Consider the following 25502-nt stretch of genomic DNA (forward strand, 5'->3'; position numbering starts at 1 on the left):
TTTATTTTATGACATGTCCATGTTAATTTAACTTACTTGTGAATACTATTTTCTATACTATTTTAGTGGAGAAAAGTAGTACAACTAAAAGACAAGAATACCACATGAAAAAAAATCAGACATCAAATAAAAATTTAAAGCATGATTTGTATGTCCATTCCTTATACTAAGTTAGTACTAGATGAAAGGTTACATATAAATCCATAACAGCCACTGAGGCCAGGCTAACCTCCTAGAGTTCATCACTGCTGTTTTTTATTGATATCATAAAGTGGCTGAATGAAAATTCTGAATTTTTTTATCACATAAACTTGCTGATATTCTGAAGAAATGGAATTAAAAAATAAAATTCCATTTCTAAAGCAAGAATATTTTTACATAATTCAAGAATTATGAGGACCCAGACTGTGGGGGCAATATGCTGGCTCTGTTAAAAAGTGCTATTGCTAACATGTTGTAAGCCGCCTTGACTCTAAGGAGAAGGGCGGCATAAAAATCAAATAAATAAATAAGAATATCTCTGTTACTATCAATATAAACAAAGAGAGAAAATAAGGCCCAGTACCTGAAAACAAAACTTGCTTAATGTTCCAAACCAGAATATAATTTCTCTCAATTTTATGGTATCATAGTATTACAAGATTTATTCAATTTGGGGGGGGAGCACATGAAAATCAGGATCAGTTTTTCTGAATTAAATTGATGTCTTAATTATTAAATTTCAAATGTAAGTTTTATGAATAGAATTTCAAATACTATGCCAAATTTTAAGAATATGTTAGTAACAATAGTTGGAGAAGTTACTGTTGCAGGATTGTTATGCATAATCCAATGCTGCTTTTCAACATATGTAATAAAGTGTTGCATGTTAATTTGAGCTACCTTTGAACTGTGCTATAGTACGTACATTGGAATACTTTTTTCAGATATGCACTGTGCAGTTCTAATAATTTGTCTGAAGCAGTTGCGAAACTGCAATATTTTTATACTCTTAAAAACATTTCTTTCTTTCTACTTCTTTGTAAATGTTATTCCAATTCATCCTGTGAATGTATTATGTTCAAACATGCATAATGTATATACTCTGTTCTGTTTTTAAGCAAGGTGTAAAATTGTATATAATTAAGAATGTAAATAAAATATTTTTAATTTTCATTATAATTTTTTTCATTTTTTGTTTGTTCCTTTTCAGTCTGCTTCACATTCTTAAAGTCATATATATTAGCTTACTTGTGAAAGTACTCAGCTGAGGTGAAATGCGAATAACAGTTTGGACCAATTGTAAATTTTAACAATGTAATGAAATTTGAACACTTTAGAGCAGTGATGGTGAACCTTTATTTCTTCGGGTGCTGAAAGAGTGTCCGTTTGTGCTATCGCACATGCACGAGTGCCCATACCCATAATTCAATGCCTGGAGAGGGCAAAAACAGCTTCACCCCACCACCACCAGAGGCCCTCTGGAGGCTGGAAACTGCCTGTTTCCCAACCACTGGTGAGTCCATTAGGCTCGTGTTTCGCCCTCCACAGGCTCCAAAGGTTTACCTGGAGCTGGGGGAGAGTGAAACACCCTCACCCATCTCCCTCAGAGGCTCTCTGGAAGCCAAAAACACGCTCCCAGAGCCTCTGTGCAAGCCAAAAATCAACTGGCTGGCACATACGTTCACGTTGGAGCTGATCTAGGGCAACAACTCACATGCCACCTGTTCTGTCGGGCTCTCTGGTAGACTCCTCCCGAAAATTCACAGGTACAAATTTCAGACACACACATTTGAAAATTCAAAAGTGTTCTTTATAATGAAAATTCACTTAAACTAAGCCCTCTTTTTGTAGAGCAAAGAGCACTCGTCTCCAAACAAACTGGTAATTTGTACAAGTCCCTTATCAGTTCTGTGATACTTAGCTTGCAGCTGTGAGGCAATTCACAATCCTTCTTTCACAAAGTGAAACACAATTTGCTCTGGTTTAGTTTCCAAGCGGGGGAAAATCAGCACACAAAAGGTCAAAATCAGTAAAGCAGTCATGAAACACAACGATCAGATAATCCTCCACAATGGCCAAACCCACAGGCTGCTATTTATAGCAGCCTCACTAATTACCACAGCCCCCCCCCCCCAACCACAGGTGGCCTCATTTTCTTTTATAATAATCTCTCAGTTGTTGTTGCCTATGCATCATTCTCCGCATGCGTGGCTGTATCATTAAATCTTGTTCTGAATCCAAGGAGGAGCTAGATAATTGATCTCCTTCTGAGCCACACTCTCCTCCTCCCTGTCACTCATGTCTTCTTGGTCAGAGGAGCCTTCATCTGCAGATTCCACCAGGGGCAAAACAGGCCTGCAGCACGTGGATGTCTCCCCCACATCCACAGTCCTTAGGGCAGGAACTGGGCCAGAGCTAACCACAACACCACCTGTGGCACCCATGTCATAGGTTCACCATCACTGCTTTAGAGCCTTAATAACTTTGATGAGAAAAGTAAGGAAGCTATACCTTTTTCTTTGAAAGCAATATTTAAAAGTGCTTAGTTTTGCCTATTGTCCATTGATAGGCTAAAACTACTATGGCTGTGTAAAGCATTTTAAAGAATTATTTCATAAAATGGGTAACAGCCAATTTACTTTATTTTACTATTTTTTTATAGCATACTTATTGATTAAAGGAATTAAGCTTTCTTCAAAGCATAAAACTAGTGGCAACCTTTGCAAGGTTGAGGTGGCTGTTTTGAAAGCTGCTCACAGATGTCTCACATGAGAAGTTTATCTGGTGTGGTGCATTGTCAACATTGCCTTTGGTGTGATAGGCGGTCATACCAATTTGATAAATAAATGGATGAACATGAAAACAATGTTTTCATGATAGACTGAATGGAGGGGTGGTTGTGCAGATGTACAGAAACAATTTGAAACCACATTTGAGGCAGCTATGTAAATCTTGTGAAACACTTGATTTCCTTTATATTAATGCATACTGGGAAGCATCTCTTTAGATATCTTTAGCATTTATCAAACTCTTCCTATTATTTTCCATCTAGATGACTCAAGTTATTACAGTACTTATAACAGATGCACATTGGCTACATCACTTTATTCTTCTCACATAATGTCACATTTTTCTATCAACAGTAACTTGTTAGGAATTTCCTGAACTCCGAGAGTTGAGTGTATTCATTGCCTGCTATGGCTATGTCTGCAAAAAGCAAAAAAACTACATGGGGAAAAACAATTTCAACTGTTGCTGCAACCATATGATAGAAAAGGCGGAGACTTGAATAAAAAATACATTTATCTCTGATTAATCTTCCCAAATATCTTCAGTTCGAAGTGATCTGGCCCAATCATAAAGCATTACTGCTTCTTGCTCCCAATCTTCATTAGAAAATTGATTTTCTGGCCTTGCATCTCCAGCTGAACGATCACTCGAAGGACTGCTTAAGTCCTAAAAACAAAATATAAAACAACAAACATAATTTGAAAGTGAAATATAGTGTTATTTTAAACTAAATTCTTGTTTTGGAGAAATTTTTAATACAAATGCAGCTATCTATTTTGAGTAGGGGTGTTAAACTCAATTTCATTGAGGGTTGCATCAGGGTTGTGTTTGACCACAGAGGGCCTGGGTGACATGGCCAGCTCGATGTCACTCATTGAGGGTCTGATTTTGGCCGCAGTCCTCTGTCACCTAAAATGGAGCCCGGGGTGCGTGTGGCCCATCCAGGCTCCATTTTCACTGGCAGAAGTACCGTGGGCTGGTCCTTCGCTGTTTCCAGGGTGGCACCGTAGGTCATATCTAAACAATCCTTGGACTGGAAAGAAAGCGAAGAACTAGATTGGGGGGGGGGGGGGGGTTAGTAAATGATAACAACTAGAAATAGTAAACAGGCACAAATACTGTATGGCCTTCTAACTCCTTTAGCCAACAGTGATCATATTAAGCATCTTTATGTAACAAAACAGGTTGCATGTATGTTTGCTCACCCTTTGTGTTATAGCTGTGTGACTTTCATATAGCTCACATGATCAGAAGGAAAAAATAGACAACAGGTGGCTTAAAATAGAGCTGTGAGCAATGTTCCTTTAAATGTTCTTTATTTTATTTTGTATACATCAACATCCATACATGAACAGTGTGGCATCATTCCCACAGTGTGGGAATCATTCATTTTGATACAAATAACAATACTGATATCAATATTTGTTACATTGGTTAGGCTTATATACACCTAAAATTAATACTCATATTTGCATTAAAATATCCTCTATTTTAGTGCTTCTTAACCTCTCAGCAACTTTCGATAGTATCAACCACGGTATCCTTCCACACCAGCTGGAGGAGTTAGGAGTGGGAGGCACCGTTTTACGGTGGTTTTCCTACCTCCGTTCGGTCGCAGTTGACGACACTCAGTTATACATTTCCACCTCGTGTCCACTCAGTGAAGCAGTGGAAGTAATATGTCAGTGTCTGGAGGCTGTTAGGGTCTGGATGGGTGTTAAAAGACTCAGACACAATCAGGACAAGTGATTGTGGGTTCTGCCTCCCAAGAACACGTCCATCTGTCCGTCCATCACTCGGGGGGGGGGGGTTATATTATTATTATCATTATTATTATTAATTAAATTTATATGCCAACCCTCTCTGAAGACTTGAGGCGGCTTACAGCATATAAAAACAGTATACATCGAGATAGAGGTAGAATTAGAGAAGGAAACTAATGATATTAAGAATCAGGAACTATTATTCAGGAAATGGAATAAAATAGAAATAAATAGATTATTAGACCCTACTAAAGCGATTAGAGAGTTGGATGAAATGGCAAGATAAATTAAAAATGATAAATTCTAAACTAGCAACGCTGCATGTGATAAATATAAAGAAAGAAAGTAACCTCACAAAGATAATATGGAAATTAAGGAGGGAAGGTATACAGAGAATAGAACAGTTATATGAAAAGGATGAAGAATTAACAGGAATGAAATAGAGAGATGCCTTGGACAACAAAATTGGTTATAAACTAACACAATAAGCACATATTTAAGCAAGAGGGAAAATAAAGAAATATTCACCAGACAAGAAACGAATTTAGAGAAGATATTAAGGGAAAAGAGTAAGAATATAAAAGCACAAACAGGTAATATATATAGAGAATTATTACAAGCAGAGGAACAAGTAGTAAAAGGATTGACGAGATATTGGCAGGATGAGTTAGAAATTGATGAATGGTATATGGAAGGCATAATTGAAAATATTAAAAGAATTAAAAACACAAGAATAAGAGAGATGAGAAGAAAAGTCTTCGGAGAGGGGCGGCATACAAATCTAAGTAATAATAAATAAATAAATAAATAAATAAATAAATAAATAAATAATAAAAATATTACATAAATGGTATTACCGGTATACACCAGTACAATTAGCACGCTTTCAAACAACGAGGAAAGGAAGTTGTTGGCATGGATGTAAGGAAAAAGGAGTATTTATGCATATGTTTTGGGAATGTAATAAAGTTCAAAAATTTTGGAAGCAAATACAAATGGAAGTGAATAAAATTACGAATAGCAACTGGAAAATAACCAAGGAAGCAGCATTATTGATAAAAAATAGTGAGGTAAAAGAATACGAAGAAATCAAAACCGCAGTGATAGAAAGCGCCCAGGCAACTATAGTGCTTGGGTGGAAAGATGATAATAAATGGACGATAAAAAATTGGTGCAAGTACATGGTGGACCACATTCACTATGAAATAATGGAAATTAGACTACATAACTATAATGAAGAGAAATTAGAAGCAACAATGAGGCGGTGGGAGAAGGTTAAAAATTATATATTAACAATATCAGTAAGCGATGCAAATGTAAGAAATAAAATTCAATCACTTTATAAAGAATAATGTAACCCAGAGATGAAGTAAATGAAGGATATAGAATTGAATCTTCCCTGGTGAAGGGAATTTTTATTTTCTTGTTTGGTGATGGCACATTATTATGTTTTATGTTTTTGATTTTTGTAAAATTATTAAAAAATCAATAAAAATTATATTTAAAAAAAAGAGCTATAATTAATTAAAATTAAAATTAAGAATTACATTTAAAAAACTAAAAAGCCTATTAGCATACACAGATATCCATTCAAACAAACCCACTAGTCATTCATTGGCCAGGGGGTAGAATCTAATAACCCCATGGTGGCATAAATGAGTCTTTAGACTCTTATGGAAGGCGAGGAAGGTGAGGGCAACACAAATCTCTGCGGAGAATTGATTCCAGAGGGCTGGGGCTCCCAGAGAGAAGGCTCTTCCCCTAGGTCCTGCCAAGTGACATTGTCTAGTTGACGGGACCTGTAGAAGGCCGATTCTGTGGGACCTAACCGGTCGCTGGGATTCATGCTGCAGGAGGCGGTCCCGGAAGTAACCCTCTCAGAGAGGGTCCACAACTTGGGCATCCTCCTCGATCCATAGCTAACCTTGGAACATCATCTTTCAGCTGTGGCGATGGGGGTGTTTGCCCAGGTTCACCTAGTGCACCAGTTTCAGCCCTATTTGGTTAGGGAGTGTTAACCTCACATTCACTCATGCCCTTATCACCTCGGGGTTTGACTACTGCAATAACAGTGTCTGGAAAGTATCAATTGACTCTTGATTCAAATCATATGATAAGCACCCAAAGAAGAAGAGAGGGGAAAAACCCCCCAGCCCTCACCTGTTTTTTGAAATGGTTCAAGAGTGTATACATACACACACACACACACACAAGGGGGGGAGGAGACGGGGATGGGAAAAGGGGGGTAGGAATGAGAGAGAGAAAAAGGGAGAAAAGAAATGAGAAAATGATGGAGGGGAAGAATGAGGTAGAGGAAGTAGAGGCAAGGGAGGGAGAAATGAGAGAAAGATTGAGAGGGAGAAGAGAGAAATGAGAGAAGGGGAGAGAAAGAAAAAGGGAGAGGGAGAGGAAAGAGAAAAACAGAAATTAGACAAATGAGAGAAAAGGGGGAGAGAGAAAAAAATGAGAGAGAAAAGGGGGAGAGAGAGGGAGAGGTACACAAAAATGAGAGAGATGATTTTGGAAGATTTGGGAAAAGATAATCAAGCAATGAATCAACAGCCAGCATTGATTTGTCAAAAACAGGTCATGCCAGGTTAATCTTATAGCATTCTTTGACAAAGTGACAAAATTAATGGACCAAGGGAATGCTGTTGATGTGGTTTACATGGACTTCAGTAAGACCTTTGACAAAGTAGGACATAACCTACTAATAAAATAAAAAAATGTGAGATGGACGGTAACACCACCAGATTGATTCAAAATTGACTAACCAATCACACAACGTGTAGTGTTAAATGGAACTACATCTACATGGAAGGATATATGCAGTGGAGAACCCCAAGGTACTGTTTTAGGCCCAGTACTCTTCAACATCTTCATCAATGACTTGGACGAGGAGATAGATGGGGAACTTATCAAATTTGCAGATCACACCAAATTGGCAGGAATAGCCAACCCTCCAGAAAATAGGCGTAAATACAGAAGGATCTTGACAAATTTGAACAATGGGCGCTATCTAACAAAATGAAATTTAATGATGAAAAAAGTAAGGTTCTATGTTTAGGCAAGAAAAACAAAATGCACAGGTACAGTATACATGGTACATTGTTCAACAGTAGAGGAATCTTGGAGTCCTAGTGGACAACCATTTAAATATGAGCCAGCAGTGTACAGCAGCTGCCAAAAAACCGAACACAGTTTTAGGCTTCATTAACAGAGTGATAGAATCAAGATCATGTAAAGTGTTAATACCACTTTATAAGGCCTTGGTCTTGGAATACTGCATTCAGTTTTGGTCGCCGTGATGCAAAAAGGGTGCTGAGACTCTAGAAAAAGTGCAGATAAGAGAACAAAGATGATTAGGGGACTGGAGACTAAAACATGAAGAACACTTGCAGGAACTGGGCATGGCTAGTTTAATGAAAAGAAGAACTAAGGGAGATTTGATAGCAGTGTTCCAATATCTCAGGGGTTGCCACAAAGAAGGAGCCGACCTATTCTCCCATGCCTCTGGAAGGAGAGTCCAGCATGAGTTAGCTCAAGTCTTATTGGTAGGACTGAGTTTTAAATTAACATAATTAACATATTAATTAGGTACCGCCCCCCTTGCTGCCCCAAGGAGTCAGTTTTAAAAAACTCAGTCTAGGTTAAGGACTTGAGTTTGTTTCCTCTGAGGATAAGTATAGTATTATGTATGGTATTAAGTAAATAAATGGTTTGAACCTTTTAATGTTTTTTCTTTATTTTAATACAGGTTCCAGATTGACTTGGGGTTTCTGCCCTCCGCGGGCAGCACCCCCACCATTCCTCCTTATGGGGCCTCTTCTCCCCGTGGGTACTGCCCTGAGAAGGAGCAACTGGGCTTTGGGTCCCTGACCTCCGTGGCCATACTAAGCCCTTACACCCCAGATGGGGGGGGTCCGCCCCTCCCCATTGACGGGGGCGGCAGGAGATCGAGGCCGGCGCCGCGCTCACGATCGCGCCTTTTAAAGCCGCCGAACAGCTGATCGCTCCAAAAGGAACAGCGGAGAAGAGCGGCTTTACTTTAACGGCAGCGGGGACCTCCTAGAGCGATCGCAGGGAGACAGGAGAGTCCCCCATGGTTGAGGGTCATGGCGCTCGGCCGCTGAGGCGCCGTCCTCGCGTCCGCCATTTTCAAGCACCCCAAAGGCGCGAACGCCATCAAAACAGGCGTTTAAAAAGGCGCGAACTGGGCTGGGTGCCAGCGTCAGTAAGGCTCCTAATCTGCCCAGAGACTGACGCTGCAGGTCACGTGGTCCCTTGCTAGCCAATGACAGTGGAGTTAGCTGTCCATTGCACTCAGATCTCATTTGCAAGTGATTTTCTGCTCAGTAGAGATCAGTGACCTTTTGCTTGAATTTCAATTGTGAGTACGCTGCCCCTTATTTCTTATGGCTGACCAACTCGATTCCAGGGAGGAACAGGCCCAGGCACCTAAGGCTCCATCAAAAGGGAAGGAGAAGGCTGCAGCCAAACCCAAAATAAAATCTTCCCAGTCAGGCTGCTCACTGCGTGAGGCTGAGAGAAAAATCAAGGCCCTGGAACAACGTTTGGAAGCGGCCTTGTCCCCCCCCCCACACACAAGGGGGACTGACTATAAGCCCTTTTCAACCACTTCCTCCACCTACTCTCTCTCCTAGTATGTCAATGGGGCTCCAAGGCACTGCAACAGAGAGAGATTGGTCACCTGACAGGCAGGCAACACTACTTCCCTCTCTGCCTTTGCCTTTGCCTTCACCTGTCACCAGGCCTGAGAGGCCTTCCTCATCTAATAGTCAGGCTATGCCACAAGTTGGGATGCAGCCCACCTACGCTCCCTCAGCTACATTTACACCAACGGCAGCTGGCCTTAGAGAGCAGGTGGATGCTTGGCAAGCTTTTTCACCTGCGTTACAAGACATTATAACTAATGCCTATACACAAGGCATAGCTGCAGCTACCCAGCGCTCTCATGCATTTCCATCTCAGGCCACTCAACCCAGAGATTCTTGGTCAATTCCACCACCCCCTACTGGGTTGGGTTCAATGACGGGTGACCAGTCCAATTTTGAGGAGGACAGCGACCACGGGAACGGTTTGTCGGACGACGAATTCAGATTTCCCGAGCAACCAGCAGTAGCTGGCCTTTTCAAACCCTCCTTGTTCAGGGTTTTGTTGCACAAGGCGAAACAGGCTTTGGACATGCCGGGATCGGCGACTCCTGTAGAACCGGGGAATGGCCTGCGCACGTCTGCGACCTTATGCAAGGAACCCGCCAGGGAATCCGACTAGGTTCCAGCGCTGGAAATCTTCTTGGAAAACATCAAGCGCCCCTGGCAGCATCCAGCGGCTGCGCAAGGCCCGTCAAACTTAGAGCGCAGATTTTATACGTTTGACGATAACATGGAAAATCTCTTGCAGTTCCCTCCCGTAGACAAACCTGTGGCCACGCTAGTTTCCAACGCGGTCGTCCCTTCGGAGACTGCGGATAACCTCAAGCCTGATGAAAGGAGGGCGGAGACCCTCTTGAAGAAGACTCATCAGATGGCCGCTTGGGCCCTTCGGGTTGCATCTACGGCCTCCTTTTTCAATCGTGCATCCATCATGTGGATCCAGGAGGTACAGGCTCGACTGGGCCCCGATGAGACCAGATTGAGGCAGGATCTGAATAAGCTTCTGGCGACAGCAGAATTTTCTACAGATGCTACGCTGCATGCAGCTAAGTTTGGCTCCAGGGCTATGGCGTCAACCATCTCGTCGCGGCGTCTCCCTTGGCTGCGGAACTGGCAAGTCGATGCCAAGTCGAAGTGGACATTGTCCTCGGCTCCCTTTGAGGGTACTAAACTGTTTGGGGAGGCGCTTGACCCCGTCTTGGTGGAAGATAAGGACAAGAGGAAGGTCCTTCCGAGATCTTATTGCCGCCAGGACCGCAGGACTGGACCGTACTTTCGTCGCCAGTCCTTTCGGTGGGACCAAACTCCAACCACATCGCAGCCGGCCAGAGCCTATTCCCAGGGCAACTTCTCGACGCCTTACAGAAGTGACCAGAGTTATTTCCAGGATAGAAGTAGAGGATTTCACCAGACAAGGCGCCCCTTTAGGGGATCTCAACAAAGGAACTTCCGACGTTCAAAATGACTGCCTAGACGGCATTCCCTTGGGGGGCAAGTTGCAGCACTTCAGCTCGGCCTGGCACACTACATCCACCGATGCCTGGGTGTTAGCCACTGTGTCTCGCGGGCTGCGCATCGAGTTTCTCCACAGCCCTCTACATCAGTTTGTAACTTGCCCTGTGCCCAAGGACCCCACAAACAAGGCTCTCTTGGAGCAGGAGATTCTGCACCTCTTGCAGATCCAAGCAATCGAACTGGTGCCGTGCAACCTGGAGGGTACGGGGTTCTATTCAAAGGTGTTCCTCGTACCCAAAACATCAGGAGGTTGCAGACTCATCCTGAACCTCAAACGTCTGAACCAATACGTTCTCTACAGGAGGTTCAAGATGAGCTCCCTTCGCTCCATTTTGGCTTCGGTTCGGGCAGGAGACCTCCTTACCTCCGTCGACTTGAAGGAGGCTTATTTGCACGTGCCCATACATCCGGGGCATCGGCAATTCCTGAGGTTTTGCCTAAACAACACTCACTACCAATACAGGGCAATGCCATTTGGCCTGTCATCGGCCCCGCGCACCTTCACAAAACTTTTGGATGCGCTGATGGCCAGCCTACGATCCCAGTCGATTCGGATACTAGCCTATTTGGACGATATCCTCCTCCTTTCTGGAGATCGCGTGGCGGCACATCGAGATCTGCAGACCACGTTGGCCTTACTTCAACGTCACGGGTTCACAATCAATGTACCAAAGAGCCACTTGATACCTGCAAACCGGCTCATCCATCTTGGTGCAGTAATAGACACGGTGTCCCGAAGAGTGTATCTTTCCCCGGAGCGACAGCTCAACATTCGCTCTCTAGTGGCCAGACTTCAGCGGCAACGGAAGGTCCCGTTGTCCCTCCTGTCCAAGGTGCTAGGGACTTTGGTATCGTGTGTGGACATCGTTCCTTGGGCTCGCTACCATTTTCGGATGCTCCAGTGGACTCTGCTCCCTTACCAGCGAAGGCGCATAAGCCATACACATCAGCTGATCTCCTTGGGACACGATCTGCGACTCTCCCTCAGGTGGTGGAGATCCCCGGCACTGCGTCAGGGTTCACCCTTTGGCCATTTTCGGTATACCATCCTTACCACGGATGCCAGTCTTCTTTGGTGGGGCGCCCATGTCAACTCTCAGGTGACACAAGGCTTCTGGAGACCCCAGGATCTACACCCGATCAATATCAACTTCCTGGAATTGCGGGCAGTCCGCTTGGCACTACAGGCCTTTTCAACACTGCTCGAAGGCCACCATGTGCTCGTCCGCACGGACAATGTGGCGACCAGGGCACATTTAAATCATCAAGGGGGGACGCTGTCACTCAGACTAATGGAAGAGACTGTTCTTCTTTTCGATTGGGCAGAGCTTCACCTATCCTCCTTACATGCAGAACACATAGCGGGAGAGGACAACAAGCAGGCGGATTGGCTCAGTCGACAGGAGCTGGATCCGGCGGAGTGGAGACTCGACCCTCCCCGCTTCAAAGAGGTCGCCCGTCGATTTGGGGAGCCATCAGTGGATCTGTTTGCCACACCCCAAAATGCTCAGCTCCCGAGGTTTTATTCCCGGTTTCCATCTCCGGGAGCCGAGGGAGTCAATGCCCTTCACCTTCCGTGGCCAAGGACCTTATTGTATGCCTTTCCCCCAATTCCACTTATCCCGAAAGTGTTAGGAAAGATCTTGCTGGAGAAGGCGGAGGTCATTCTGTTGGCACCACATTGGCCTCGAAGGCCCTGGTTCGCGGACCTCATGGAACTGTCCATCTCCCCACCGTGGAGAATTCCGGACGACAGGATCTCCCTCAGCCAGGGGTTTGTGCATCATCCGGAACCCCAATGGTTCCACCTGACCGCCTGGCACTTGAGGGGGACAGGTTGAGGAGTTGTCACGTTCCAGAAAATGTTATTGCCACAATTCAGGCGGCTAGAAGACCTTCCACCACCCGCATTTATCAGGCGACATGGGCCGCCTTTACATCCTTCTGTGCCAACAGACATTTACATCCCCAGGACTCTTCGGTGCTTCCTGTCCTGGAGTTTTTACAAGCAGGCTTGGACAGGGGCCTGGCACCCAACACATTGAGGAGACAGGTGGCCGCCTTGACTACCATTATAAAGGGAGAAGATGGGGGCTCCTTGAACCACCATCCTTGGATTAAGGACTTCCTTCGCGGGGCTACTAATACACGCCCTCCACCGGTCCGTCGGTTTCCCACATGGGATCTAACACTGGTTCTCCAGGCCCTCACGGGTCCACCATTTGAGCCCTTGAGATCAGTTCCATTATGTTTCCTTTCCATTAAGACGGTCTTTCTAGTAGCAGTGACCTTGGCCCGGCGGGTGTCCGAACTATCCGCTCTATCAGTTAGACCAGATTTGTGTAAGTTTTACCCAGACAGGGTTGTTTTACGTTTGGATCCCACGTTTATTCCAAAGGTCAACACACACTTCCACAGAGCCCAGGAATTAGTATTACCAGATTTCTGTGCTCGAGGTAATCATCCTTTACAACTTAAGTGGCACAAGGTGGACGTACGCAGGGCGTTAAAACTATACATCAGACGCACCTGTGCGATACGAAAGACTGAGGCCTTGTTCGTGTCTTTTGGTTCTCTTAGACTAGGTCTCAAGATATCCGCGAACACCATTAGTCAATGGGTCAGGTTATGTATAGTCGAGGCATACAAGGCAAAGTCAACCAGTCCACCTCCGGGGATTCAGGCTCATTCAACTAGGAGTGCGGCTTCATCAGCGGCTTGGGCGACGCAGGCGCCCATTGAAGACATCTGCAGAGCCGCGGCGTGGTCTACACCCACAACCTTTATTCGCCACTATAAGTTGGACACTTTCGCTTCGGCTGACGCTGCCTTTGGACGACGTGTTCTTCAGAAAGTGTGTGGGGAAGCACAGCCCATGGTTCAGCGATCTCCCGCCCTGGAACTTTAACTTGGGTATATATCCCTTGCTGGACTCTCCTTCCAGAGGCATGGGAGAAGAACCGTTGACTTACCTGAACGGTCTTCTCGATGCCCTGGAAGGAGAGTCCAAACCCTCCCTATTGAACCATGGGGGTTCTGGTTATGTTTATTCTTGTTGTTAAATAAATTGTTGAATTATTCCTATTTTGTTTTTTTAAAGCTGACTCCTTGGGGCAGCAAGGGGGGCGGTACCTAATTAATATGTTAATTATGTTAATTTAAAACTCAGTCCTACCAATAAGACTTGAGCTAACCCATGCTGGACTCTCCTTCCAGGGCATCGAGAAGACCGTTCAGGTAAGTCAACGGTTCTTCCCCAAAACACCTGAGGGTAGAACAAGAAGCTATTGTTGTTGTTGTTGTTGTTATTATTATATTATTATTGTTGTTGTTGTTATTATTATTATTATTATTATGTCAATACAACACAGCAAATAAGATCACTATGCTGGATTTTGTATTTCATCACCAGTCGAGCGCTTCCCAAGCACCTAGGACTGCGTGATATAGCGGCGAATTGTTTGCCGATCCCAGTAAAGCGGCCTTTTGCAATTGACAGATGGAGATTTTGTCAATTCCCATGGTTTTCAAATGTCCGCTAAGTTCCTTTGGCACTGCGCCCAGCATGCCAAGTACCACTGGGATCACTTTCATTGGCTTATGCCAGAGTCGTTCCAGCTCAAATTTTAGATCTTCGTATTTCACTAATTTCTGTAGCTGCTTCTCCTCAATTCTGCTGTCTCCTGGGATTGCGATGTCGATAATCCATACTTTCTTTTTTATTATAATTATTTTTTATTTATTTTTATTTTTATTTATTTGTTTTTTTATATATTTTTAATTAGATTTGTATGCCACCCCTCTCCGTAGACTCGGGGCGGTTCACAACAATAATAACACAATATATAACAAATCTAATAATTAAAAGTCACTAAAAACCCCTTATTAAAAAGAAAACATACAAACAAACATACCATGCATAAACTGTATAGGCCCGGGAGAGATGTCTCAGTTCCACCATGCCTGGCGGCAGAGGTGGGTTTTAAGACGTTTACAAAAGACAAGGAGGGTGGGGGCAATTCTAATCTCTGGGGGGAGCTGGTTCCAGAGGGTCGGGGCCGCCACAGAGAAGGCTCTTCCCCTGGGTCCCCGCCAGACAACATTGTTTAGTCGACGGGACCCGGAGAAGGCCAACTCTGTGAGACCTAACCGGTCGCTGGGATTCGTGCAACAGAAGGCAGTCTCGGAGATATTCTGGCCCGATGCCCTGAAGGGCTTTATAGGTCATGACCAACACTTTGAATTGTGACCAGAAACTGATCGGCAACCAATGCAGACTGCGGAGTGTTGGTGTGACATGGGCATAGCTAGGGAAGCCCATGATTGCTCTCACAGCTGCATTTTGCACGATCTGAAGTTTTCGAACACTCTTCAAAGGTAACCCCATGTAGAGAGCGTTACAGTAGTCGAACCTCGAGGTGATGAGGGCATCAGTGACTGTGAGCAGTGACTCCCAGTCCAAATAGGGCCGCAACTGGTACACCAGGCGAACCTGGGCAAACGCCTCCCTCGCCACAGCTGAAAGATGGTTTTCTAATGTTAGCTGTGGATCGAGGAGGACGCCCAAGTTGCAAACCCTCTCTGAGGAGGTCAATAATTCCCCCCCGGGTGATGGACAGACAGGTGGGATTGTCCTTGGGAAGCAAAACCCACAGCCACTCCGTTTTATCAGGGTTGAGTTTGAGTCTGTTGACACCCACCCAGACCCCAACAGCCTCCAGGCACTGGCACATCACTTCCACTGCTTTGCTGACTGGACATGGGGTGGAGATGTAAAGCTGGGTATTATCAGCGTACTCATGATACCTCAACCCATGCCCTTGGATGATCTCACCCAGCGGTTTCATGTAGATATTAAATAGCAGGAGGGAGAGGACCGACCCCTGAGGCACCCCACAAGGGAGCAACCTAGACTTCGACCTCTGACCCTCCACTAACACCGACTGCGACCAGCCGGAGAGGTAGGAGGAGAACCACTGAAGAACAGTGCCTCCCACTCCCAACCCCTCCAGCCGGCGCAGAAGGATACCATGTTCGATGGTATCGAAAGCCGCTGAGAGATCGAGAAGCACCAGGACAGAGGATAAACCCCTGTCCCAGGCCCGCCAGAGATCATCCATCAGTGCAACCAAAGCAGTTTCCGTGCTGTAGCCGGACCCGAATCCTGACTGCTGGGTGAATATCACTGGGACCACTTTCACTGGCTTATGCCAGATTCGTTGCAACTCGATTTTTAGATCTTCGTATTTCACTAATTTTTCTAGCTGCTTCTCCTCAATTCTGCTGTCTCCTGGGATTGCAATGTCGATGACCCATACTTTCTTTTTCTCCACGATCACAATGTCTGGTGTGTTATGCTTCAGAATTCGGTCAGTCGGAAGTCCCACAGTAGTTTTGCTTGCTCATTTTCGACCACTTTTTCGGGCTTATGATCCCACCAGTTCTTTGCCACTGGTCAATGGTAGTTCTGGCACAGGTTCCAGTGGATCATCTGTACCACAGCATCATGTCTATGCTTGTAGTCAGTCTGTGCGATCTTTTTGCAGCAGCTGAGTATGTGATCGATTGTTTCATCTGTTTCTTTACAGAGTCTGCACTTTGGATCGTCTGTTAATTTTTCAATTCTGGCTTTGACAGCATTTGTTCTAATGGCCTGTTCTTGTGCCGCCAGTATTAGTCCTTCTGTCTCCTTTTTGAGTGTTCTACTTGTAAGCCATGACCAGGTCTTTTCTTTATTCACTTTGCCTTCAATCTTCTCCAAGAACTGTCCATGCAATGCTTTATTCCGCCAACTGTCCATATGACATTGAGTTACATTTTTTCTGTACTGGTCCTTAGTTTGCTTCACCTTGAGAAGCTTCCTATTGTTGACCTCCATCAACGCTGACTCTTTGTTCCCCTTCACGTAGTCAGCTAATGCATGCTTCTCTTCTTCTACTGTCTGCTTCACTTGCAAAAGTCCTCTGCTGCCTATTTTCCTTGGTAAATACAGCCTGTCAACGTCACTGCGGGGGTGTAGTGCATGATGGATCGTCATTAATTTTCTGGTTTTCTTGTCCAGGTTGTCCAGCTCTGCTTGAGTCCAGTTCACTATGCCAGCTGTGTATCTAATGAGAGGTATGGCCCACATATTTATAGCCTTGATAGTGTTGCCACCATTCAGTTTGCTCTTCAAAATTTTTCTGGTCCTCTGGATGTACTCTTCGCTGATCACAGTTTTCACATGGCCATGCTTGATATTATCCAGTTGCAAGATGCCCAAGTATCTGTAGGCTTCTGGCTGGTGGCACTTGATAGTTTGACCATTTGGCATTTCAATGCCCTCACTTTCAGTGATTTTCCCCTTTTTCAGTGCCACAGTGGCACATTTATCCAGGCCAAACTCCATGCTGATGTCATTGCTGAAGATTCGCACAGTGTTGGTTAGTGACTGTATCTCAGTTTCTGATTTTCCGTACAACTTCAGGTCATCCATATACAGCAGGTATGAAATTTTTGGTGAATTCCTAGCAGTTTGGTAGCCTAGGTTTGTTTTTTGTAGGATGAGTGACAGCAGAATTATTGCGATGATGAATAGCAATGGGGTCAAAGAGTCCCCCTGGAAGATGCCCCTTCTGATGTTGATCAGTCCATAGCTTTCATTCCCAACAAAAAGCTCAGTCTTCCAATATTTCATCGCCTTTTCTATGAATTTCCTGATGTTTTCATTGACTCCAATGACTTCCAGGCATTTTATGATCCAGCTGTGTGGCAATGAGTCAAAGGCTTTCTTGTAGTCAATCCAGGTCATGTATAGGTTTGTTTTCCTGTTCTTACAGTTCTCCGAAATCATTTTATCAATTAGGAGCTGGTCTTTCATACCTCTACTTCGTCTTTTATTGCCCTTTTGCTCCACTGGCATGATGTCATTTTCTTCTAGGTAGTCCTGAATTCTGTCAGCTATGATACCTGTCAGCAGTTTGAGCATGGTCAGCAAACATGTTATTGGCTTGTAGTTTCCTGGTATGGTTCCTTTCGCTGCGTCTTTCTTTATTAAATATGTTCGGCCAGTTGTAAGCCATTCACTAATATTTCCTGTCTTCTTTTGTTGAACAATTCGGCCATTTTTGCATGCAGGCTGGTCAGGTATTTCAGCCAAAAACCATGCACAGGATCAGTGCCAGGGGATGTCCAGTTCTTTACCCTCTTCACTCTTTCTGCAATCATTTCAGGTGTTACCTCCAGCTGCTGCATATTGCTCCCTGAGAATTCCTTTTCAAACTCCTTTATCCACCCAGCAGTCCTGTTATAGTCCTTTTTGACCTCCCAGAGATCTTTCCAGAACTTTGTTGTTATTTTCACCTCTGGCTTTTCAATTTTCTTATCTGTTTGCTGATGCAGTTTCTGGTAGAACTGCCTCTGGTTGGTTTGAAATGTTTGATTCTGCCTGTACTGGGTGATCCTAGCTTCATATCGCTCAATTTTCCTGGCTGTTGCTGTTATCTGCTGCTTTACAATTTCCAGAGCTTCCTTGATCTTTCTTGTACTAAGCCAGTACTTTTTTGTCAAATAGTCTTTGATCTTCTGATTGTTAAGTTTCTACTCCTTAATGTTCTTCAAGTTACTTGCATCTGATCTCAAGTTTTTGATTTTCAGTTCTAGTCGGATTTTCCATTTTGGTTTTCCAGTTGGTTTTCCGATTGGTTTCTGTTGCAGTAACCCTAGTTCTTCAGTTACTATCACAGCTGTACTGTAGGCAAGCTGATTCAATTCTTCAATTGAAGTTACATTGACAGTTGCAAGTGCAGTGTTAATGTCTTCCATCAGTGGCACAAGTCGTTTCTTGCTTATGTTTTTTAAGGCTGGCAGTCTCTTTCGCTCTTCCTTGGACCCTGCATGAGCAAGTATTTGGTCCTTAAGTTCTTGCTGCCTTTGAGTTATAGTGTCAAGTGTCTCATCTGCAGCTTCTTGCTGTCTTTCCAAATTTTCATCAGGTTCCAGTTGTGCAGTGACTCCAGATCTTATTGGAGCTTCTGCTGGTGCCAGATCAGATTTTGGTGTTTCTATTTTGCAAATTTTCTGTATTTCTTCTAATTTGACTTCACTGAACATTTGGTTCCTGATTATGAGTCGTCACTGATCGGCCAGTCGAAGTTCTGTTATTTTTGAGTCTGCATTTTCTTGTTTCCATAATTGGTACATCCGTCTTTGATATCCGTGTTTTCCAGGCTCCGAGTTGTAATAACACTTCATGATTGTGCGATTCTCTGACATTGAGAATTTCTGCCGCTTTTTGATTTGTAAGCTTTGTTTGTTTTGTTCCTGTAGCTCATTTGTCGATGGCTGGCCAGGTTCCACAGCAGCCACCGCGGTCCTTATATAAGTACAGTGATCCCCCGTTTATTGCGTCCCCAACCATTGCGAACAGGGTACTTCGCTATTTTTCAACCCGGAAGTCAAAAATACCATCTACGCATGCGTGCCGGGCACGCATGCGTAGATGGCAGCGGCTTCCCTGGGTCTTCCCCCTCTTGCTGGCGTCAGCGAGGAGTTTCCCCACCGCCCACGCAAACTCCTCGCTGCCGCTCGCCCGCCCTTCGCCTGCCCACGCCGTTCGCTCCCCCCTCTTGCTGTCGGGAGGGCGAGAAGCCCTCCCCAGCACCCGCTCGCCCGCCCTTCGCCCTGGCGGAGAAATTCCAGCCCCCACCTGGTCCCGCCCGATCCTCCTCCCTGAGGCAGCTCGCCCTCCCATGGCCGCTTCCTCCACCCTCTATTGCAAGCCTCTCTCCTCCCATATTCTGCCCCCCTCCCAGCTTCCAAGCCGCATTCGCCTTCCTCCGCCACCACCAGCATCCAGCTCCCGGCCAAGCAGCCAGGAAAGCCGAGCCGGGCGTGGCTGGGAACATCGGCGCGGGAGGCAGGAGACGGCCGCCGTCACCGCCATACGCGGCTCGGCTTCCCTGGCTGCTGCTCCGGTCGCCCGATCCGTCTCCTGCCTCCCGTGCCGATGTTCCCTGCCAAGCCTGGCTCGGATTCCCTGGCTGCTTGGTCGGGGGGGGGGGGGGGCTCGGCCGAAAGGAGCTGGAGACGCAGAGCTGAACACACCCCTTCATCCCCAAAGGCCGGCCTTTTTGTCTGGGAGGGAAGATGACGTGCCGGTGGCACAGGGGCGAGGGGCGGGAGGCAAATCGCTGCGTCTCCAGCCCCTTTTGGCCGACCCCCCCCCCCCTCCGGCCAAGCAGCCAGGGAAGCCGAACTGGGCTTGGCGGGGAACATCGGCACGGGAGGCAGCTTCTGCCGGACATGGGCAATGGGCGGGACAGAGAAGCGGGGAGAATCAGGAGGCTCCTTTGGCAGCTGGGGGCTGCCTGGCTTTGTTGTTTTGGCTGCAGCGGGTGCCAGGCAGCCTCCAGCCGCCAAAGGAACCTCCTGATTCTTCCCGCTTCTCTGTCCCGCCCATTGCCCGTGTCCGGCAGAAGCTGCTGCCTTATTGCTCTTTGCCGGCGGGATGCAAAGTGCTGGGGTGGGAGGGTGTCCTGACAGCCCCCCCACCCATATGCTTCGCCTCCCGCCGGGCAAGAGCGCTCGGGTGGCAACTTCTTCTAGATACGGGCGATGTCCACGCTCTCTCTCGGCGCTTTCGAGCCGAGTCCGTGAGCGAGTTCGCTCCCAGACTCGGCTCGAAGGCGGCGAGAGACAGCGCCAGGAACGGGCCTGTCCACGCTCTCTCTCGCCGCTTTGGAGCCGAGTCCGTGAGCGAGTTCGCTCCCGGACTCGGCTCGAAGGCGGCGAGAGACAGCGCCAGGAACGGGCCTGTCCACGCTCTCTCTCGCCGCTTTGGAGCCGAGTCCGTGAGCGAGTTCGCTCCCGGACTCGGCTCGAAGGCGGCGAGAGACAGCGCCAGGAACGGGCCTGTCCACGCTCTCTCTCGCCGCTTTGGAGCCGAGTCCGTGAGCGAGTTCGCTCCCGGACTCGGCTCGAAGGCGGCGAGAGACAGCGCCAGGAACGGGCCTGTCCACGCTCTCTCTCGCCGCTTTGGAGCCGAGTCCGTGAGCGAGTTCGCTCCCGGACTCGGCTCGAAGGCGGCGAGAGACAGCGCCAGGAACGGGCCTGTCCACGCTCTCTCTCGCCGCTTTGGAGCCGAGTCCGTGAGCGAGTTCGCTCCCGGACTCGGCTCGAAGGCGGCGAGAGACAGCGCCAGGAACGGGCCTGTCCACGCTCTCTCTCGCCGCTTTCGAGCCGAGTCCGTGAGCGAGTTCGCTCCCGGACTCGGCTCGAAGGCGGCGAGAGAGAGCGCCAGGAACGGGCCTGTCAACGCTCTCTCTCGCCGCTTTCGAGCCGAGTCCGTGAGCGAGTTCGCTCCCGGACTCGGCTCGAAGGCGGCGAGAGAGAGCGCCAGGAACGGGCCTGTCAACGCTCTCTCTCGGCGCTTTCGAGCCGAGTCCGTGAGCGAGTTCGCTCACGGACTCGGCTCGAAGGCGGCGAGAGACAGCGCCAGGAACGGGCCTGTCAACGCTCTCTCTCGGCGCTTTCGAGTCGAGTCCGTGAGCGAGTTCGCTCCCGGAATCGGCTCGAAGGCGGCGAGAGACAGCGCCAGGAACGGGCCTGTCAACGCTCTCTCTCGGCGCTTTCGAGCCGAGTCCGTGAGCGAGTTCGCTCCCGGAATCGGCTCGAAAGCGCCGAGAGACAGCGCCCCCCGGACCCCCAACCCGGGTTTGGGGGGCTGCTAGGAAGCCCCCCATGCCGGCGGCAAACAGCCGCGCCGCCCCCAATCTTCGGCTCCTCGCTAGCGCTGTGGGAGTAAAAACACCGTCTGCACATGCGCAGACGGTGTTTTTACTTCCGCATCGCTACTTCGCGAAAACCCGCTCGTTGCGGGGGCTCCTGGAACGGAACCCTCGCAACGAGCGGGGGATCACTGTATATATATATATATATATGTGTGTGTGCACATATATATATATATATGTGTGTGCACTGATGTGCCTATCGTCCCCTGTCCAATTGTCTTCCCTTATCTTATATATCATATATATTCTCTCCTTATCTGTCTGCCTGTCTGTCTGTCTATCTATCTATCTATCTCTATCTATCTATCTATATATATATATATTATATATATATTATATATCATATACCGCATATTCTCTACTTATCTCTTATATCATATATATTCTCTCCCTCCCATCTATTTCTCTTCTTTTTTACTTTCTATCTTTATATATATTACTTAATGTCTATTCTCTTCCATATGTATTGTATATTGGACCAAAAAAAAAAAACCCCTAAAAAAAATATCCTGGGCGACGACCGAGCCAGTATGGACTTCTTTTTGTTTTGTCTCTCCATTAGTTTAAATGGGTTAGGTACGTTTAGTCTGGCTCCTCTGCTTTGACCACTCTGGCAAGGTTAGACCTACCAGTAGTTTACACTACCAACGGCACAACTCTCAGCTTCATTGAAGCACACAAGCCCCACTACCACGACAAGGCGTACCTATCAGTGGGGATTATTATTATTATTATTATTATTATTATTATTATTATTATTATTATTATTAATTAGATTTGTATGCCGCCCCTCTCCGAAGACTCGGGGCGGCTCACAACAGTAATACAAAAACAATATAACAGTGAGACAAATCTAATATTAAAATAAAACATCTAAAACCCCAATGTAAGAAAAATTCCCCAGACCAAGAGAATAAAAGCTAAAAATCTTTATTAACAACATGATATATAACATAGGAACATATATCAAACATAAACATATCAAAGATTCCAGCATGATTATACAGTATCATACAGGGACCAAAAGAAGTACGGGAAGAATACCCGTGAACCTCAGAAGGTAAAGTACCTATCTACAAGAATCATCTTATATAGAATTTTTATGTCTCGTTTACACCCACTTCTTCCTGTCCACTTATTTGTCCATATATGGGGTTGTCTTGCATCCAATTTCATCATAGTTCCTTGGAACTCTCTAGATTAATCCATCAAGTTGTTGTTCTGCCTTTATGAATGTTTCTTGGCCTGAAAAATAGGATTTCTTCATCTCTGATACAGGATGTAAACATGTTTTTGTACTTTTGCATTTTCTGGCAAAGTCCGCTGTCCAAAAGGTCGGAAGTTTAGTACTCTAATAAGAGTGTTTTTGTATCTATCTAGGCCTTAGATGCCTAGATTCTATAGATAATTCTCACACTCAACAATTTAAAAGCCATATAACACATACATACCAAACATAAAATATAAAAGCCTGGGGGAGGATGTCTCAGTTCTCCCATGCCTGGCGATAAAGGTGGGTCTTGAGTAATTTGCGAAAGACAAGGAGGGTGGGGGCCGTTCTAATCTCTGGGGGGAGTTGATTCCAGGGGGCCGGGGCTGCCACAGAGAAGGCTCTTCCCCTCCCCCTTCCAATTGGAGTCGAGGTCCGCCTGGATCCGAGCAACTTTATCAGCGAAAAATGTGTTAAAGTCCTCAGCAGTACTCTGCAAGGGCTCCCCAACTCCCCCCTGATTAAGAAGGGAGCGGGTCACCCTAAACACAGCGGCTGGGCGAGATTCCGCTGATGCAATCAAGGTGGCATGATACGCACATCTTGCCACCTTGAACGCCACTTTGTAAGTCTTAATAAAAGCCCTTACAAATGTTCAATCGGATTCGAACTTACTCTTCCTCCATTCGCTTCTCTAGACGTCTCTTCTGGCGTTTCAACTCCCAGAGCTCCTCGTTGAACCATGGAGCTCTACGGGGTCTAACGCCACAGAGAGTTTGCAAAGGCGCAATCCGGTCAAGAGCCTCCGCTGCAGCCTTGCTCCAGGCCTCAGCAAGAGACTCTGCCAAACTGTGGACGAGTGCATGTGGAATAACCCCAAGTACCCTCTGAAAGCCCTCTGGGTCCATCAGGTGTCTGGGACGGAACCACCTAGTCGGTTCCGCCTCCCTGCAGGGAAGGATTGGAGCCAGGAAGTCAAGCCGCAATAGAACATGGACTGACCATGACAAAGGCAACACTTCTAAGCCCCTTAGTCTCAAACCACTACTCAATTGCTCAGAGAGGAATACCATGTCTACGCAAGCAAAGGCTCTCCCTGGCTATAATAGCCACTCCTCCCCCCCTTCCCTGGGGTCGAGGCTGATGCAGTACCTGGAACCCGGCTGGGCAAATTTCAGAGAGAGGAACTCCTCCCTCTGGGCCCAGCCAAGTTTCAGTCACACATGCCAGGTCAACCTCCTCATCCAGGATCAAATCCTGGATAAGGAGATATTTATTTACCACCGATGTGGCATTGAGTAGTAGCAGGCTGGGCCCAGGGCCAGAATTACACTCGTTACCAGTATCCTGAGTTGAGCTCACGGAACCGGAACAAGGGATCGCTATTAAACAGCGATCCCTTGTTCCCCTGGAATGGCTAGTTCTGTGGCTCCTGCCATATCTGCCTCTCCCTAACAGCACTGGGATATTTTGACCCTCTTCCACCTCAGAGATTAGTGCCCTCTCTCCTCCTGCCTCGCCAACGCCAGGTAGGCCAAATGTATCATACATATCATTTCCATTCACCCCATCTATACCATATCCGTCAATTTAAAAAAAAACCAATAATTTAATTAAAATATAAGTTAAATCACTAGTAGTTAAAACAGTAAAAAAGAATAATGTATATAAAATATAAAACTAAGTACTAATGGGTGGAAACTAAACAAGGAGAGAAGTAACTTAGAATTAAGGAAAAATTTACTGACAGTTAGAACAATTAATCAGTGGAACAGCTTGCCTCCAGAAGTTGTGAATGCTCCAACACTGGAAGTTTTTAAGCAAATGTTGGATAACCATCCATCTGAAGTAGTGTACTGTTTCCCGCCTAAGCAGGGGGTTGGACTAGAAGACCTCTAAGGTCCATTCCAACTCTGTGGTTATTATTATGGTTATACTGTGCTCAGTTCTGGAGACCTCACCTACAAAAAGATATTGATAAAATTGAACGGGTCCAAAGACGGGCTGCAAAAATGGTGGAAGGTCTTAAGCATAAAACCTATCAGGAAAGACTTAATGAACTCAATCTGTATAGTCTGGAGGATAGAAGAAAAAGGGGGCACATGACCTAAACATTTAAATATGTTAAAGGGTTAAATAAGGTTCAGGAGGGAAGTGTTTTTAATAGGAAAGTGAACACAAGAACAAGGGGGCATAATCTGAGGTTAGTTGGGGGAAAGATCAGAAGCAACATGAGAAAATATTATTTTACTGAAAGAGTAGTAGATCCTTGGAACAAACTTCCAGCAGATGTGGTTGGTTGAATTTAAACATGCCTGGAATAAACATATATCCGTCCTAAGATAAAATACAGGAAATAGTATAAGGGCAGACTAGATGGATCATGAGGTCTTTTTCTGCCGTCAATCTTCTATGTTTCTATTATATTTCACAAGAAGAGTCCTTCACTCCTCTGCTTGCAGCAGAATACCTTATTCTACCAGACTTGAACTTTTGGGCTTAGACAACTTAGAGCTACTTTGCCTTCAATATGATCTAAATATAGTTCATAAAATCATCTACCACAATGTCCTACCTGTCAATGAATACTTCAGCTTTAACCACAACAATGCATAAGCACACACAATAAATTCAAACTCATTGTAAAGTGCTTCAACTGCAGAAAATACATTTTCAGCAACAGACTGATCAATGCCTGGAATGCACTACCTGACTCTGTGGTTTCTTTCCCAAACCCCAAAAACTTTAACCTTAGACTGTCTACAGTTGACCTCACCCCATTCCTAAGAGATCTGTA

General features: G+C 45.9%; 2 protein-coding genes across 9 annotated transcripts in view; one reads left to right on the forward strand and one right to left on the reverse strand.

The window, feature by feature from the left end:
- The window catches only part of KLHL15 (kelch like family member 15), a 127807-nt gene that overhangs the window by 81432 nt on the left and 20873 nt on the right, over positions 1–25502 (forward strand). The window contains exon 5 of one of the 3 annotated variants that reach the window (XM_070750687.1): positions 67–2044. The exons of the other annotated variants lie outside the window; for them this stretch is intronic. Coding sequence (XP_070606788.1) covers positions 67–170 — 104 coding nt within the window. The 3' untranslated portion in view covers positions 171–2044. Of the gene's footprint in view, positions 1–66; positions 2045–25502 lie in introns of those variants that run through there. 3 annotated transcript variants of the gene reach the window in all.
- C4HXorf58 (chromosome 4 CXorf58 homolog) overlaps positions 3071–25502 on the reverse strand; it is a 129523-nt gene continuing 107091 nt past the window's right edge. For all 6 annotated transcript variants that reach the window (XM_070750696.1, XM_070750697.1, XM_070750701.1 and 3 more), the window contains one exon: positions 3071–3438. In XM_070750696.1, coding sequence (XP_070606797.1) covers positions 3295–3438 — 144 coding nt within the window. In that variant the 3' untranslated portion in view covers positions 3071–3294. The remainder of the gene's footprint in view (positions 3439–25502) is intronic.

The sequence above is a fragment of the Erythrolamprus reginae genome, chromosome 4, assembly GCF_031021105.1.
Source record: "Erythrolamprus reginae isolate rEryReg1 chromosome 4, rEryReg1.hap1, whole genome shotgun sequence".
In the NCBI taxonomy this organism is placed as follows: domain Eukaryota; kingdom Metazoa; phylum Chordata; class Lepidosauria; order Squamata; family Dipsadidae; genus Erythrolamprus; species Erythrolamprus reginae.